We start from the raw sequence: 15,331 nt of genomic DNA, 5'->3' as shown, positions 1-15,331 counted from the left end.
GTCCCATTCTCCACTAAGATCCATTTTCAATTAACATTATACACCAAAGACCAACTTTATATTAAGTAAAGAGTTCAACAATTTGCATGGAAAAAAATTTAAAAAAAAAACCTGTTCCTCAACAGTTGAGATAAGGGCTGTTCAAAGTCATTGCATCTTGAAGTTAATTTCACTTCTTTTTTTTTTTTGAAACTTAATTAACTCTAAAGAAGCACCCAAGAATGATACGTATTTTGCGAGCACTTAGACATAATTATAATACAACTCTTTGAGGACAGAGGTTCTACATGGAAGGTTAGTGCACAGTGACTCCTGTTGTTAGTTTAACAGTTAACACTCTTATGTATGACGTCAGTGATCACCCAAGGCTCTTGACATGAGCTGCTTAGGCTGTGGAAGCCTTTTGAATCCACAAACTCCATCGGTATTTAGACAAGGCCATGAGCTAAGTGGAAGTTCTCTCCTCCCTTCAGAGAAAGGTACCTCCTTCTTTGATGGCCCCTTCTTTCCCCTGGGTCTCACTCACTGAGGTCCTTCATGTAGGACATTTTTGCCACAGTGTCTTCACTTTCCATGACTGAAATGCTCTCATGGGCTTTTCAGCCAGACCAGAATGCCTTAAGGGCTGATTCTAGGGCTCATGATGTGTTTTCCTTAAAAGTTTATTTTATTTATTTGAAAGAGTTACAGAGAGAGGTAAAGACAGAGAGAGAGGTCTTCCATCCGCTGGTTCATTCCCCAGATGGCCGCAACAGCCGGAGCTGTGCCGATCCAAAGCCAGGATCCAGGAGATTCTTCCTGGTCTCCCACATGGGTGCAGGGGCCCAAGGACTTGGACCATCTTCCACTGCTTTCCCAGACCATAGCTAAGAGCTGGATTGGAAGAGGAGCAGCCAAGACTAGAACTGGCACCCATATGGGATGCCGGTGCTTCAGGCCAGGGCTTTAACCCACTGTGCCACAACGCCAGCCCCGGAGCATTATGCTTTTGAAAATAAATTTCTCATTGCGGAATAGTTTTAGATTTATATACCCTTGCCTCAGTCTCCCCTGATGTTAACATAAGGCCTGGGGCCAGCACTGTGGCTTAGTGGGTAAAGCCACAACATTGCAGTGCCAGCATTTCGTATCAGTGCCAGTTCAAGACCTGGCTGCTCCACCTCCGACCCAGCTCTCTCCTATGGCCCAGGAAAGCAGTGGAGGATGGCCCAAGTCCTTGGGCCCCTGCACCCACATGCGAAGACCTGGAGGAAGCTTTTGGTTCCTGGCTTCGGATCAGCACAGCTCCAGCCACTGCAGCCAATTGGGGAGTGGACCAGCGGATGGAAGACCTCTCTCTCTGCATCTCCTTCTCTCTCTGTGTAACTCTGACTTTCAAATAAATAAATCTTAAAAAAAATATATGGCCTAACTGTAGTGCATCCCCCCCCCCCCAAACTAAGACACCGACACCAGTACACTGCTATCACCAAACTCCACGCTTTATGTTGACTTCATTGGTTTCTCCACTAATGTCATTTTTACATTCCAGGATCCCACACGCATTTAAAATGCAAGCCGTCTTGTTAGGAAGTTTCAGGTCCTTCTAGTAACCACTCTCACTCTGGATGGACACAGGAAGGGATTTTCCACTCCTTATCTCATTCTAATTTCTCCTTAGACACAGCAATATTTGTGTCCCTGTTCAGAGGAAAATCCATAAAAAGCTAGAACAGTTTACCCTTGTGGGCTGTATTTATGCTTATTTTTCATCCATGGCCATTTGTTTATTGCAATGGGACCGTTTATTGCAGACTTTCAACCATTCAACAAAGACTTAGTGAACATCTGCTCTGGGCACATGAGCAGATACCAGGGGTGGTGGGTGAACGAGGTCAAAGTCAATGGGAGTTCCCGGGCCTGGTTCAAATCCCAGTGTTGCCACGTACTCCAGGTGTGACCTTTGGATTATGTGAATGGTGGCACCCACTTGACAGGTTCACAGTAAGGATTAGACAAATTACCTTGGGTAAACCCTGGGATAAGCAGTACCTGACGCGTGATAAATGACCCATCCATTTTAGTTGTCACTATTTTTTTTTTTTTTTTTTTTTTTTGGACAGGCAGATTTAGACAGTGAGAGAGAGAGACAGTGAGAAAGGTCTTCCTTCCATTGGTTCACCCCCGAAATGGCTGCTACAGCCGGCGCGCTGCGCTGATCCGAAGCCAGGAACCAGGTGCTTCTCCTGGTCTCCCATGCAGGTGCAGGGCCCAAGCACTTGGGCCATCCTCCACTGCCTTCCTGGGCCACAACAGAGAGCTGGACTGGAAGAGGAGCAACCGGGACAGAATCTGGCGCCCCGACTGGGACTAGAACCCGGGGTGCCGGCGCCGCAGGTGGAGGCTTAGCCTAGTGAGCCGAGGCTCCGGCCAAGTTGTCGCTATTTTTAAAGGACATCCCCGCCCTTGAGCTGCTTACCGTTCCAAATGATTCGGATCCATCCTACTTCCAGTTGTGACTCTGGTTGCTGACAGGGCTCACGACACTCTGCTCCCCAGTGAGGAGCTGGGCATACTGAACACTTTAAGCTGAAGGCATCTGAGAGGCCTGCAGAAGCAGGAAGCTCTCTGACCTCCCCTACCGTTCCCTCCTGGGGAAGCTCATGGCATCACCTGGGAGGGGTGCTCTGACCCTGGGAGGGCGGCCCTGAGACCCTCGGGCGAGAGGTGCCTCCTGCAGCGGGAGGAAAGGAGGATCCCCATCTCTGATGACACAGACCTCGCTACGTTCTGCTAGGTTCTGACCATTCGATTATACCCCACTGGGCCAGTGGTCCTTCTCTACAACCGTCCACTCTCCATCAAACTTGGCATAAAAACGTGTGTTTGACCATTTCTTTGATCTTCATTTCCTTATGAGGACGCCCATGCCACAGTCATCTTATTCAATACATTTTTGTACTTTTGCCCTTGTTTGTCTGTTGTTCAAACCCAGCCAGGAGCCCTAAGGAGGCGGAAGAGAAATCTTTCCTCCCCTGCATCGCTCACCACAAAGTCCTTTCCAAATGGACTCTAGAGTTTAGCAAGTTAAGACATGATTCTTTCTGGTCGCTCCTCTTCCAGGCCAGCTCTCTGCTGTGGCCCAGGAGGGCAGTGGAGGATGGCCCAAGTGCTTGGGCCCTGCACCCCATGGGAGACCAGGAGAAGCACCTGGCTCCTGGCTTCAGATCAGCGCAGCGCGCAGGCTGTAGCAGCCATTTAGGGGGTGAACCAACGGAAGGAAGACCTTTTTCTCTCTCTCTCTCACTGTCCAACTCTGCCTGTCAAAAAAAAAAAAAAAAGACATGATTCCCTGTAAGAAATTCATTATAGGGGCTGCATTGTAGCACAGTAGGTAAAGCCACTGCCTGCGATGACAGCATCTCATATCAAAGTGCTAGTTCAAGTCCTGGCTGCTCTGTTTTCAAACCAGCCTCCTGTTAATGTGCCTGGGAAGACAGCTGATGATGGCCCAAGTGGTTGGGCCCTTGCCACCCATGTGGGAGACCAGGATGCAGCTGAGACTCCTGGCGTCAGTCTGGCCCAGCCCCAGCCACTGCAGCCATTTGGGAATGAACTAGAGAATGACAGAGCTCCCCATCCCCACACCCTGCTCTCTGTGTGTAACTCTGCCTTTTAAATAAGTCAATTTTTTTTTTCTTTTGGACAGGCAGAGTGGACAGTGAGACAGAGAGACAGAGAGACAGAGAGAAAAGTCTTCCTTTGCCGTTGGTTCACCCTCCAATGGCCGCCGCGGCCGGCGCACCGCGCTGATCTGAAGGCAGGAGCCAGGTGCTTCTCCTGGTCTCCCATGCGGGTGCAGGGCCCAAGCACTTGGGCCATCCTCCACTGCACTCCCGGGCCACAGCAGAGAGCTGGCTTGGAAGAGGGGCAACCGGGACAGAATCCGGCGCCCCAACCGGGACTAGAACCCGGTATGCCGGCGCCGCAAGGCGGAGGATTAGCCTAGTGAGCCGCGGCGCCAGCCAATAATTTGTTTTTAAAGAAGAAATTCATGAGTTCAGTCCCCACGCATCACATGGGAAGTTAAGACCCTCTATCTGTGAAAAGAGAGCTGCTCTGTGCCAGAGGCCTCAAAGAAGGAACCCTAGCAGAGCTGAAGGTCTCTTGGTCTCCGTGTTCCAAGGGCACTGCTCACCCCATTTACGGTAGCCCGACCGCTCCTCCTCTGCACTTGGCTCAGCTCTCCCTCTCCAAGCCAGACAGATGGGCCATTTGCTGTTCCCTCTGCCCTGTGGTGGAAGCTGAGGGACAAGGGCTGAGCTGACAGACGGGTCTCTAGCTCCTAGAAACTTGTCTCTCTGGCAGAGCCTAAATGTGTTTAGTTCCAACTTTCCTAAAATAGACTCCAGGGAGGGGTGGGGGAGGGGCGGATCTGGAGCACTGCGTTCTAAGAGCTCTCAAAATCTCGGGACGGTGGAGGCAGCCTGTACCCACTGGATTTTGGACAAAAATGCAGTGGACATAAGGGAGGATGTGGCGGAAGAGTGACCTTCCAATGTGGAGGAGGGCTCTGGGAGCTGCAGGGGTGACAATAATTAACCATCCCAGAACCTGGAAACAGGGGAATTCACACTGCTTCCTGGGAGTAAAATGGGCAAATGAGCTCACAGAGGCTGTGGGATTTTCCAGCCCAGTGAGTAGATTAAGGTGGCACAGGTGCGTTCTGAGAGACGCGTCCCTGGCTTTTTTGCCAGTCCATCAGCTTGAGCTAACGAACTGTGTTGCTTGCAGAAAGGGTAAGACGACAGGAGGAAGAAGGCAAAGGTGAAAAGCACAGACGAGGAGGAAATTCTCAGCTCTCACCCACTCTACTCAGTGCAGGCAGCCCTGGCCCTGGGGAATACGCCTCCTCCCCCACAGGCAGGGGCTGCTGAGGGCCGGGGTGGGATCCGAGGCCATCTTCAGGGCTCCTTCAACACCAGCTACTCTGCGTTGACTGCATGATCAGCAAGCCACGCCGTGGGGCCTGCTGTGGGTTTCTGGGCCTTCTAGCATCAAGAACAGGACACTTGGTGAGGCATGCAGGCACTGGAAAGGAGCCCCCAACTCCTGCCCCAGCCTTCCACGGACATTAAAAATGAGTAACGGTCCAGTTTATACACATGAGCCTGCTGTAAGTACAGTTGGCGTCAGGGAGCCCGCCAAAGTCCCAGCCACTCAGGGACACAGACAGCACCCCCACTCCCAACCTGCCCCAGGGCTCTCCCCAGGTGGTGGAAACCACGCCAAGCTGAGACCGCTCACCCCGGGAGAGCGTCAGGTAGGCATGGACCCAGGTGTTCCCTTTCAAGGTTTTTCCTCGAACAAGGGCAGGGGCAAGGAGTTTGCAGACAGATTGTATATGCCAGGCAGGGTTATCCTTTCTCCTCCCACACAGCCATTCTGAACCATCATGAGCTATGCGGTCCTCCCCAGTATCTTTGTTTACTCATCCCCCAGATCAGTGGCTTGCAAGGGGATGTGCACCCTCCAGGCCTGGGCAAGGAAATCTATTTGATACAGGAAGAAAATACAATCACAGAAGGTAGTAGAAGTGCTGTGCATATCCATTTTTGTCTCTCCTTTTTAATTTCCCACTTTTCAGTCTTATTTAATAACGTATATGGGCATGCCCACCATTACTTTACTGATAGGGATGTATGATCTGAAACGTCTGGAAGCCATAATCTTGGATTGACCCCGGAATGACAATGTTGAGGCTGCATAGAAACTGTTGTCACAGCGCAGCCAGGAAATCCCAGTGTTGGGACTCTACCAGTGTGTCTGACCCATCTTCTGTGGGCATCAGAACCTCCTGGAGAGTTCTAGAAAGTCCACATGGTGTGACAAGGGACCCAAAGCTCAACAGGTTATTTTGCTTGGTTATTGTAAAACAAGGCCTGTTCTTCATACAATTAAATGTTAGTTTGTAACTGACCCATTTCTAGCTTCTGTACCTCTGCTTGCTTGATGATAATGGCCAAGGCCACTTGACTGTGGTTTCTCCTGTCTACTCCCGGCTGCGGACACAGGATAGCACAAGTAACATCAAGGTTACCAAAAAAAAAAAAAAAAAAGACACCTGGCTAATTCGCTAACTGCTTCTCGCTTCTCTGTGTGCTTTCCACTCGCACAAGCTCACACGCATAATCAAATGTCTGATAAAAAGCAGGTTCTGCCTTTAAAAAGCCCCCCCACCACTGCAACCCGGGGGCTGTCTTCTCTGGACTTGCTCTGTGACTGGCAGTCGCCAGCTGGCTAATAAAGACTCCTAATTTGACCTCTCGCTGTGTCTTAATCCGTGCGCCCCACAACACTGGTAGGTTCCATCCCGTGCCTACTGGGTCAGAAGACACAGTAGCAGAGGCACTAGCAAGGCTGTGCTTTTGGGCGATGCTTGTGAGCAGCCAGGACAGAAAACTGCTGTAGGGGTTGCTGTGGACACGGAGTATGGGGGAAGCTCCTAGGGGTACGCGGTCGGCTTTGGAGGCACCAAACACCCAAGTTTAGGCTCAGAGTCCCCTGAGATTCACCTGCTCCCTCCTTCTGTCCCCTGGGAGTACTGGCCTCTGTGTCCAGTCTCTGGGGCCCTCTGATGCTTCCTGCACTTGACTGTAGAGAAGACCCCTCTCCATGAGTAGAACTGAGCAGGTTGGAGCCAGGCAGCTGTGCTTGGCCAAGGAAGCACCATGCTCAGAGAGGGTGAGGCCAGGCCTTGGGAGAGAGGCCAGAGAGCCTGCTCGGCCACTTAGAGGCACCAAGAGAGACAGCGTGGCTCCCCAGGGCTTGGGCCCAGGCCCAGGGGCTAAGTATTTCTGCAAAAACATATGGGCCCAAGCCCCAGCAAGCAACTCCAGTATGTATCTGCCTAGCCCTAAACCCTGTGTGTTTACTCCTCTAGACCTCCTGGAGGGAGCGTTTAAGGAAGATAGCATCTGGGAGCTGGATCCTGAGCAAATACTACTCCACACCTCCGACTGCATTGGGATCGCCCCAATCTATGGCCTCACGAGAAGCCGAGGAAGGGTCTGTCGGGATACTCCCATTCCTCACACTAGCAAGCTGGCGAAGGTGGCCCGAGCTTCTTGCCCGAGATCAGTTGGCATGTCTGAGCCACAGCCAGCCCTCTGTGCTCCAGGAACAGTGTTCCAGTCCTTAGGGAAATACCATGCATGCACCTCCAAGACGGGGCCCACGCTGTCTTTACCTTTTGTCCTACACATAGCACAGGCACCTTGCAGGCATCAGGAGATGTTTGTTGGAGAAATGGAAAGACTGCCTCTTAGCCCCAGGGCCAGGCCTAAAAGAGTGAGGAACACAGCCACTCTTCACTCAGTCTCCTTCTCAGACCTGCTGTGTGGACGGACTTCAATGCTGACCCTCAGAACTACTCTATGGGCTAAAACACTCCCCCTGCTCCAAGACCCCTGCTGGAAGGTGCAGGCTACATAGGAAGTAAGGAACAACTGGGAAGAGAGGGAGTGGGCCCCCCATCTCTCATTCATTCATTCACACGTTCATTCATTTTTTTTTTAAATAGGCAGAGTGGACAGTGAGAGAGAGAGACAGAGAGAAAGGTCTTCCTTTCCCGTTGGTTCACCCTCCAATGGCCGCCGCGGCCTGCACGCTGCAGCCGGCGCACCGCGCTGATCCGATGGCAGGAGCCAGGTACTTCTCCTGGTCTCCCATGGGGTGCAGGGCCCAAGCACTTGGGCCATCCTCCACTGCACTCCCTGGCCACAGCAGAGAGCTGGCCTGGAAGAGGGGCAACCGGGACAGAATCCGGCGCCCCGACTGGGACTAGAACCCGGTGTGCCGGCGCCGCAAGGTGGAGGATTAGCCTAGTGAGCAGCGGCGCCGGCCATGATCATTCATTTTTAAAACAAAAACGCAGATCTAACACCTAGGACCTGACTCACTGTGAAATGGGTTCTCCGGCAATGCAGACAGCAGAAGACGAAACGCAAGTCACAAGCAAAGAGCAGCCACGTGCAGAATGGATTTCCTTGCACTCTAAAAGCATGGGGTCTTATTTCTCAAGGGCTCAAAGACACCCGGACACTCTCCTCTGGGTCATGCATATGTCGTTCTTTCTGTTGCCTCGAATTCTTCCCCCGGAAGACAATCGCCCAACTTCCCTTCATAATAATATGGCTAGGGAGACAGCTAGTGAGTGACAAGGAGCTGAGGACTCCCAACACCCAAGCCACGTGCCATCTTGTGCAAATCCCAGCACCTTCAGGCCGACTCAGCAGGGCTGAAGGCCTGGCACCCCCACTCCTCATCACACACCAGACACCAGGATATCTCATCACACCTACTCCTCATCATGCACCAGATACCAGCCCCACCCCAAACCTTGCCTCCTTGGAACTGCCCAGAGCACCACCCCTGACCCTATAAAAAGGATGACCCCATCCTGGGTGGGGGCAATTCTCCCTCATGAGGTTGTCCATGCTCTTGTCTGAGTGCGCACCATCCCTTTGCCTTTCAAGAAATCCCGCGTGTCTGCTCACCTCTATCTATGTCTTCCTACACATGGAGAGACGAGAACTTGGACTAAGGCTAGCCTGGGGTCTTTCTGAACCCAGCCAGGGTTCCCTATTCCCACAGAGATAAGACTTTCCCCTTCCCCACAAACCAGTGATTGTCAGAGACATTTGAAGATCTTTCTATTTAGGGGACATGTGTGCCCTTGACTGCCCAGCAGGTATTCCTTTGGGGTCAGAAGGTCCTTGTCCCTGGCGAAAGGACTTTCCCTGGCATCCTGACCTTAGCAGATAAACATACAAACACAATGCGTGCCCCTCTCCCCAGGGCGTCAGGCAGAACAGTCAGAACGAGTCTAAACAACCCAGCCACTCACCTGTACTTATAATCTCTGAAGCACATTTGGTGGGCTTTGAGCTTAGAAATGAGAAGCTTGAGGATTTTCAGGAAGATGAAGAAATTGACCTTGAACAAAGAACAGATGTGCGTTAAGGTAAGTGATGGTCTCCATAGGGCTGCCAATGTCCAGGTCACCCCAGGACTCAGCCACGAGCGCCTTGTCCTTGTCAACCAGGGCCAGTTCAGCAATTAGCTGGTGGGTTTTAATCCCCACTGTCCCAGTGGTCAACTGAACTCCAAGTCTGGAGGAGATCTTGGTAAGCCATTTGTTTGGCCCACCACTAAAGCCATGTGCATAAGTCAGAAGGACATCGACATTATTGCTAATATTTACTAACATTTGCTCAGTACTTACCAGTCTGGCCATTGGGCCGAGAACTTTCTATACCTGGGAAGTAGCCACAACCATTTTTATCCACATAATACGACAAAGAGACAGAGGCACGTAGGAGATAAATCTCCCAGTTACACAGGTGGTCAGGGACTGAGCCAGCGGTTGAGCCTGGATTGATATAATTAATCACTTACACCTCATGCCACCCTGCAAGGAACACTGGCCCCCCGTGGTGTCTAAGGTGGGGTCCCACTGCTGCCAGGAAACTGCACAGCACATGCTCCCCACGCCCAAGAATGCCTGCCACAACTGGCACGAGTCGGCCAAATCCCACCTTGGGAGAAATTTCTAATTATGTCTGAATTCTTTGGTATTCTCCCTAATGAGAAGAGCCTAATCCCACTCCACCCTCACTGAAGGTGAGCTTCATGTGGCTACTTGCATCTAATGCAAAGAATATGGTGGAAGTGAGCTTACTTCCTGAGCCAGGTGTTACCAGGTACTCTCTCTCCTTCTGCTCACCCCCTGAACTGCTCACTCGCTGGGGAGCCAGGCACAAGCAGTCTGTAGAAAGGCTGGTGTAGGAGAATCAAGCCCTCGATCAACAACAAACATCACTCACCAGCCATATGAACCACCTTGGGAGCCGATCTTCCAGCCCTTTTTAAAACTTCAGGTGGCTGCAACTTTGGCTAATATCTTTTGAAAGTACTTATTTACTCATTTATTTGAAAGGCAAAGAGACAGAGTTCCCATCTGCTGGTTCACTCCTGGAAAGCTTGCAACAGCCAGGGCTGGGAAATCAAGCCAGGCTTCCCATGTGAGTGGCAGGAACCCAACCACTTCAACCATCACTGCTACCTCCAAGGTGTACATTAGCAGGAAGCTGGAATAGGGCCTGGAGCCAGGACTGACACCCAGGCACTCCAATAAGGGATGCAGGTGTCTTAACCTCTACACTAACTGCCTACCCCTAATGGATGTCTCAACTACACCCTTAAGATAGCTCATGAGCAGCCACCTGTAGGTATTCAAGAGCAATGGCTGGGTGTGGGCTTAGAGAATGACACTGGATTGTGTGAGGAGTGAGACTGCAGAGGGAGGGAGGGCCAAGTGATGCAGGGCCTTCCCAGGTCACACTAAGCGGGGAGGGGCAGTTGATTATCTTCAGAAAGCCGTGGGGAGCCACTGATGAATCTTGGGTGGGCATGTGATCTGCTCACGTGTGCACACTGGCATTTCAGAAAGCTCCTCCGAGAGAGTGTGGAGAACGGATTACATGAGGACCAGACGGGAAGAAGGGGGCCCATTGGGAGACAGTTTCAGAGCTCCCGGGGAAAGGAGACAGAGAGGCCAACTCAGACAGCTGCCCTGATGCTGCCAGACGGGGAGGAAGCGACAGACTGGAAGTCATTAGGAAGTGTGGCTCAAATGCCATTTGTTACTGTTTGGATGTGAGGTTGAAGATGACCCTGTGGGGAGCAACTGAGACTGGACTAAATTACTGGAACTAAGACTAATTCTATGCATCTGATCTCCCACAATATGGCGCTGAGAGACAGCAAACAACTTCTACACAGCTGCCTCGCCAATTCGACTAACAAACTGCAGGAGCTGATCCTGCTCCTGATTGGAGGAGAGTAGCGTGCTCAGCGTGTGGGCAGCAGAGTTGGGATTGGTGGAAGAGGACTATAGAGGAAGAGAGAGACCACATGCACCAGAAACATCTGAGGAACATCTGAGCAGCCCCTGAGAGAGCCTGCTGGTGGTGTGCCGCTCCTCCACGGAAGCGGGGAAAGCGGTGGGGGTGCTGCCCCTCCGCGGAGGTGGGGGGGGGGGCGGCAGCTAACCCGGGAAGGGCTGGGCAAAGAGAACAGCGCAGGGTCCAGTGTTGTTCCTCCGCGAGAGAGGGAGCGACAGACCCCAAAGCTTTGGAGTAGCTCTCAGGATGTGCGGTGGTGCCACTCACCAAGAGAGGGACCACATGGAGAAAGAACACTGGGCGAGGATGGGGGGTGAGCAGATCTAGTGGTTCTGAACACAAGAGATGCCCACAGCCATTAGATATTTGTGTCCAGATCTCAGCAGAGTCATCCAAGACACAGCAGGAAGCCACCGGGGTAGACAAAATCATGCAGGGACTGTGTAGACTGAGAGAGAAGGAAGGTTCAGAAAGTCACCTTTTTTCTTTAAAAAGGTGTATATCTATTTGAAACTCAAAGTTGCAGAGAAAGAGGAAGACACTGAGCGAGAGATTTCCATCTGCTGGGTCACTCCCCAAGTGGCCACAATGGCCATGACTGAGCCGGGCCAACACCAGGAGTTTCATCCAGGTCTCCCACTTGGGTGCAAGAGCCCAAGCACTTGAGCCATCCTCTGATGTTCTCCCCAGGCCATTAGCAGGGTGCTGGATTGGAAGTGGAGCAGCTGGGACTTGAACCAGGGCCCATATGGAATGTTGGCATTGCAGGCGCAGTCTTACCAGCTGCGCCACAACACTGGCCCCAGAGTGAGATGACAAAGGACATTCAGAAAGAGTAGCTAGAGCACAAATGGAATTCCATGGAATGAACCCCATGGAAGCGGTATTCTGGAAGCCCACAGAAAAATGTTAAGGTTTAGATACTATGGCCATTAAGCAGAATAAGACTGCCTTTAGCAATAAGCAGTTCGCTAAGAAAAGCTGCGCTTCCACAATAGGGGCACAAGCCAGATTCCAGTGCTCGTACAGCCAGTGTGGTAAAGAGAAAGCAGATTCCTCAGAAACTCGACCGTAGCAAAGCCATTAGCAAGGAGCGGGATTGGAAGCGGAGCAGCCAGGACACGAACCAGTGCCCATACAGGATGCAGGTGTCACAGGCCGTGGCTTTACTCGCTATGCCACAACACTGGCCCTGAAAGTGGTTTATTCATTGCATCTGTTTTTAAGACTTGGTTATGCTTCTACGCCATGGCGAAAGCACTGGCGATCAGGTGATAATTAACGAAGGGGTCTCTAGAGACGTGAGCCAGCCTGGTACTAAAGTCCCTGACAGCAAAATTCTGCAAGTACATATTGGGACGCAAGCTGCAGAATCCAGCATGCACCTTGCTTTACTGGCCTCAGGACCACCAGTGCTCGATGCCGGAAGGCTAGAGTTTCAGGCAAGAGGCTGTGTATGCACTCTGTAAGCCAAGAGGAATGAAGGAGGTTCCCAGCCAAAGAATATTTGGTCACAGAAAATTTAAGTATACACTCAATGTAACCAAGTAATTTATCCCTTTTAATGGGATATCTGTGTTTCATCATCAAGAGAAAACACTGTGCCCTTGGCTTAGTGATTTGTTGAGCACAGCCATTTTTCTTACAAGTAAGTGCAACAGGGAAAGACATATTTCAGCAAATTAATTTCGATCAGCACTGTCTCCTAGGAAACAAAGGGCTATGAAGATGAGCGTGTTGATTCACTGTCTTTTGTGCCTCCCAGAGACCAGTCAAGAGAAAATGGGCATCAACCAATGGGCCACGCGGGGGTGGCGGGGGTGGGGAGGCACTTCCTTACGGCCATGGAGTGACCCAGGAGCCTCTGCTCACCTAGACCTCGGGAAAGACAGCAACCTGCGTGATGTCACTCCCCATAAGCAGGACAGGGGCTGATTGAAGACACAGGCACCCAGCCAGCTCCTCTAGGATTCTGTGATTAGATGAAGGAGGCACACACTTAAGGCTCCTTCTAAGTCTTAAACAGCACAGATGCATTCTCCAATGTAGCAGTTTTGGTGACCCTCTTTCTGACAGCCCAGCTTCTGTGCACAGATCTGGGCCTATGGGTTGGCAGAGAGGATGGACAGCATGGGAAAAGCTCAGGGGTAGGTCTTATCTACCCATAAACTCTGCCAATTGTCCCCAAGTCCCTCCTCCCCTGGCCTGCTGTGCGGACTAAATTACCTACCCCTTAGAGTTACTTCTTTGGAGCAAAACTTTCCCTGCCCAAGAGCCCTGCCGGAATGCATACATCCCACAGAAGATAAGGAGCACCTGGGAGAGGCCTGCATTCTTCATTCATGCATGCAAGCAAATGTTCGCAATAATGAAGACGTCAACAAACACCTGTGATCGGACTGTCACTGTGGAAAGAGAAGCAGGGGTGCAGCAAAGGTGAGATTTGAGGGGGTGGGAAACCCCGGGTCACGGGGAGATTCCCATTCTAACTCTTCAGCAGTGGAGCATATTTGGGAACGAGGCGATGTCCTGGGAATCCTGGGGCAGCACAAAGTCCCTGAGATCCTGGTGGGGCAGAGGGACTTACAGAGGACAAAAGCAGTGGAGACTAATTTTGCCAATTTCTCCATGCCTTCTAGTTCTGAGGCTGTTAGAGAAGACTCAATGAGAATGAATGAAGGCTCCTGACTTTCTGACTCACAAAGTCAACAACAGATGGCTCATTCCATTTGGGAGCTCAAAATGCCATTCAACAGAGTGTTCAATCTGTTAGCTCCAGAGAGCAGGATATGAATAGAACAACTCTGCACGGTGTAATAATTTTGTAAGACTGTCCTTGAAGAGTTGGGCTAATCAAAGCTTTATTGATTTTTCTACTGAGGGCAGGGAGGACTAGAATATAAAGATACATCATGTTCCAATGAGATGCAAGTCAAAATGTATACCCAGGGGTGAGGTTAACTTAAGTGGTGAAGTCTTATACAAAGAAAGAGATGGGAATTCTCCAAGTTTGGTGACTGGTGGAAGACCCAAGGAGCATCTGGAGTCACCATTGTAACACTTCTGAGACATAAGGAATCCTGTACCAAAAGAGCAGCAGGTCAAGTCCGCCAGCGTGTCTGGAGCTTAGGCACGACATACGCTCACGTCAACCCCAGTCCTGGTCAGCAAATGCAGACCCAGGCTAAGGGGGTGGGCAGTGGGAGAGTTCTGACTACTATAACTGGGGATGCTCACCAGGGAGCCTGAATCTGGACTAGGAGATTCCCTGTGGTCCCAATACTCTGTTCACCATGCATACTTGAGTTTTCTCCAGAAAACAATGCTCCATGCTCCGGAAAACAGGGCCTGTGCTCAAATTTAACCAAGCTGAAAGGAAAGCATTGAGTACTCAAATGCCATCTGCCATCAGCTCAATAGGGATTACTGTTTTCCTTTTTTTTTTTTTTAACAGGCAGAGTTAGACAGTGAGAGAGAGACAGAGAGACAGAGAGAAAGGTCTTCCTTCCATTGGTTCACCCCCCAAATGGCAGCTACAGCCGGAGCTGCACCGATCTGAAGCCAGGAGCCAGGTGTTTCCTCCTGGTCTCCCACGTGGGTGCAGGGGCCCAAGCACCTGGGCCATTCTCCACTGCCTTCCCGGGCCACAGCAGAGAGCTGGACTGGAAAGAAGAGCAACCAGGACTAGAACCTGGTGCCCATATGGGACGCTGGCGCGGCAGGCGGAGGATTAACCAAGTGAGTCACAGCACTGGCCCCTACTGTTTTCTTTTTTGTAACTTTCATCTAAATAGAACACATGTAGGGTCAAGGAATTATAATTTTTTTTCTGAACACAATGAAGGCTTCATCTTTTGCTTATGTCACATTGGCAGAAGCTCCACTCCATGCAGTCATGCAGGGACCCAGGGTCTTTCTCTTTTGGAGTGGGGGTTATATCTATTCAGAGGGGTGGAAAACTGCAACATGTGGTCATAGGACCAAACATGAAGGCAGATATTGGTTCAGTCATAGTCTGGTGAGTCTTGGGATGATAGCTATTAGACTCTGACTTCCCCAAGGACAAAGTGTTCAGGGAATGCCAATGAAGGGGGAAGACAGCCAGGACTGAGGAAGCTCTACTGGGTAGGGTGGACGCCAGCCTGGATATATTTTTGAACCTCCCCAGGTTGTTCTGATGTGCAGCCTCTATGTAGTCCAGGGTTTCTCAATCCCAACTCTACTGATATTTAGAGCAGGGCAATTATTTGCTCTGGGGGCTGTCTTCAGCAGTGTCGGAAGTTGAGAGCATCCCTGACCACCATCCACTTGAGGCCAGCAGCAGCCCTCTCCCCTACCTGCGATCATTAAGCAGTATCCAGACGCGTCCCTAATGGGTAGAATCA

At 51.1% G+C, this 15,331-nt stretch overlaps 1 protein-coding gene across 3 annotated transcripts in view; it reads right to left on the bottom strand.

The window, feature by feature from the left end:
• GLP2R (glucagon like peptide 2 receptor) overlaps positions 1-15,331 on the bottom strand; it is a 71,106-nt gene that overhangs the window by 19,929 nt on the left and 35,846 nt on the right. For all 3 annotated transcript variants that reach the window (XM_051825187.2, XM_070061386.1, XM_070061385.1), the window contains one exon: positions 8,888-8,976. In XM_051825187.2, the coding sequence (XP_051681147.1) occupies positions 8,888-8,976 (89 nt within the window). The remainder of the gene's footprint in view (positions 1-8,887; positions 8,977-15,331) is intronic.

This window comes from Oryctolagus cuniculus, chromosome 17, assembly GCF_964237555.1.
Source record: "Oryctolagus cuniculus chromosome 17, mOryCun1.1, whole genome shotgun sequence".
NCBI classification, from domain to species: Eukaryota; Metazoa; Chordata; class Mammalia; order Lagomorpha; family Leporidae; genus Oryctolagus; species Oryctolagus cuniculus.
This window is presented reverse-complemented; position numbering and strand designations above follow the sequence as displayed.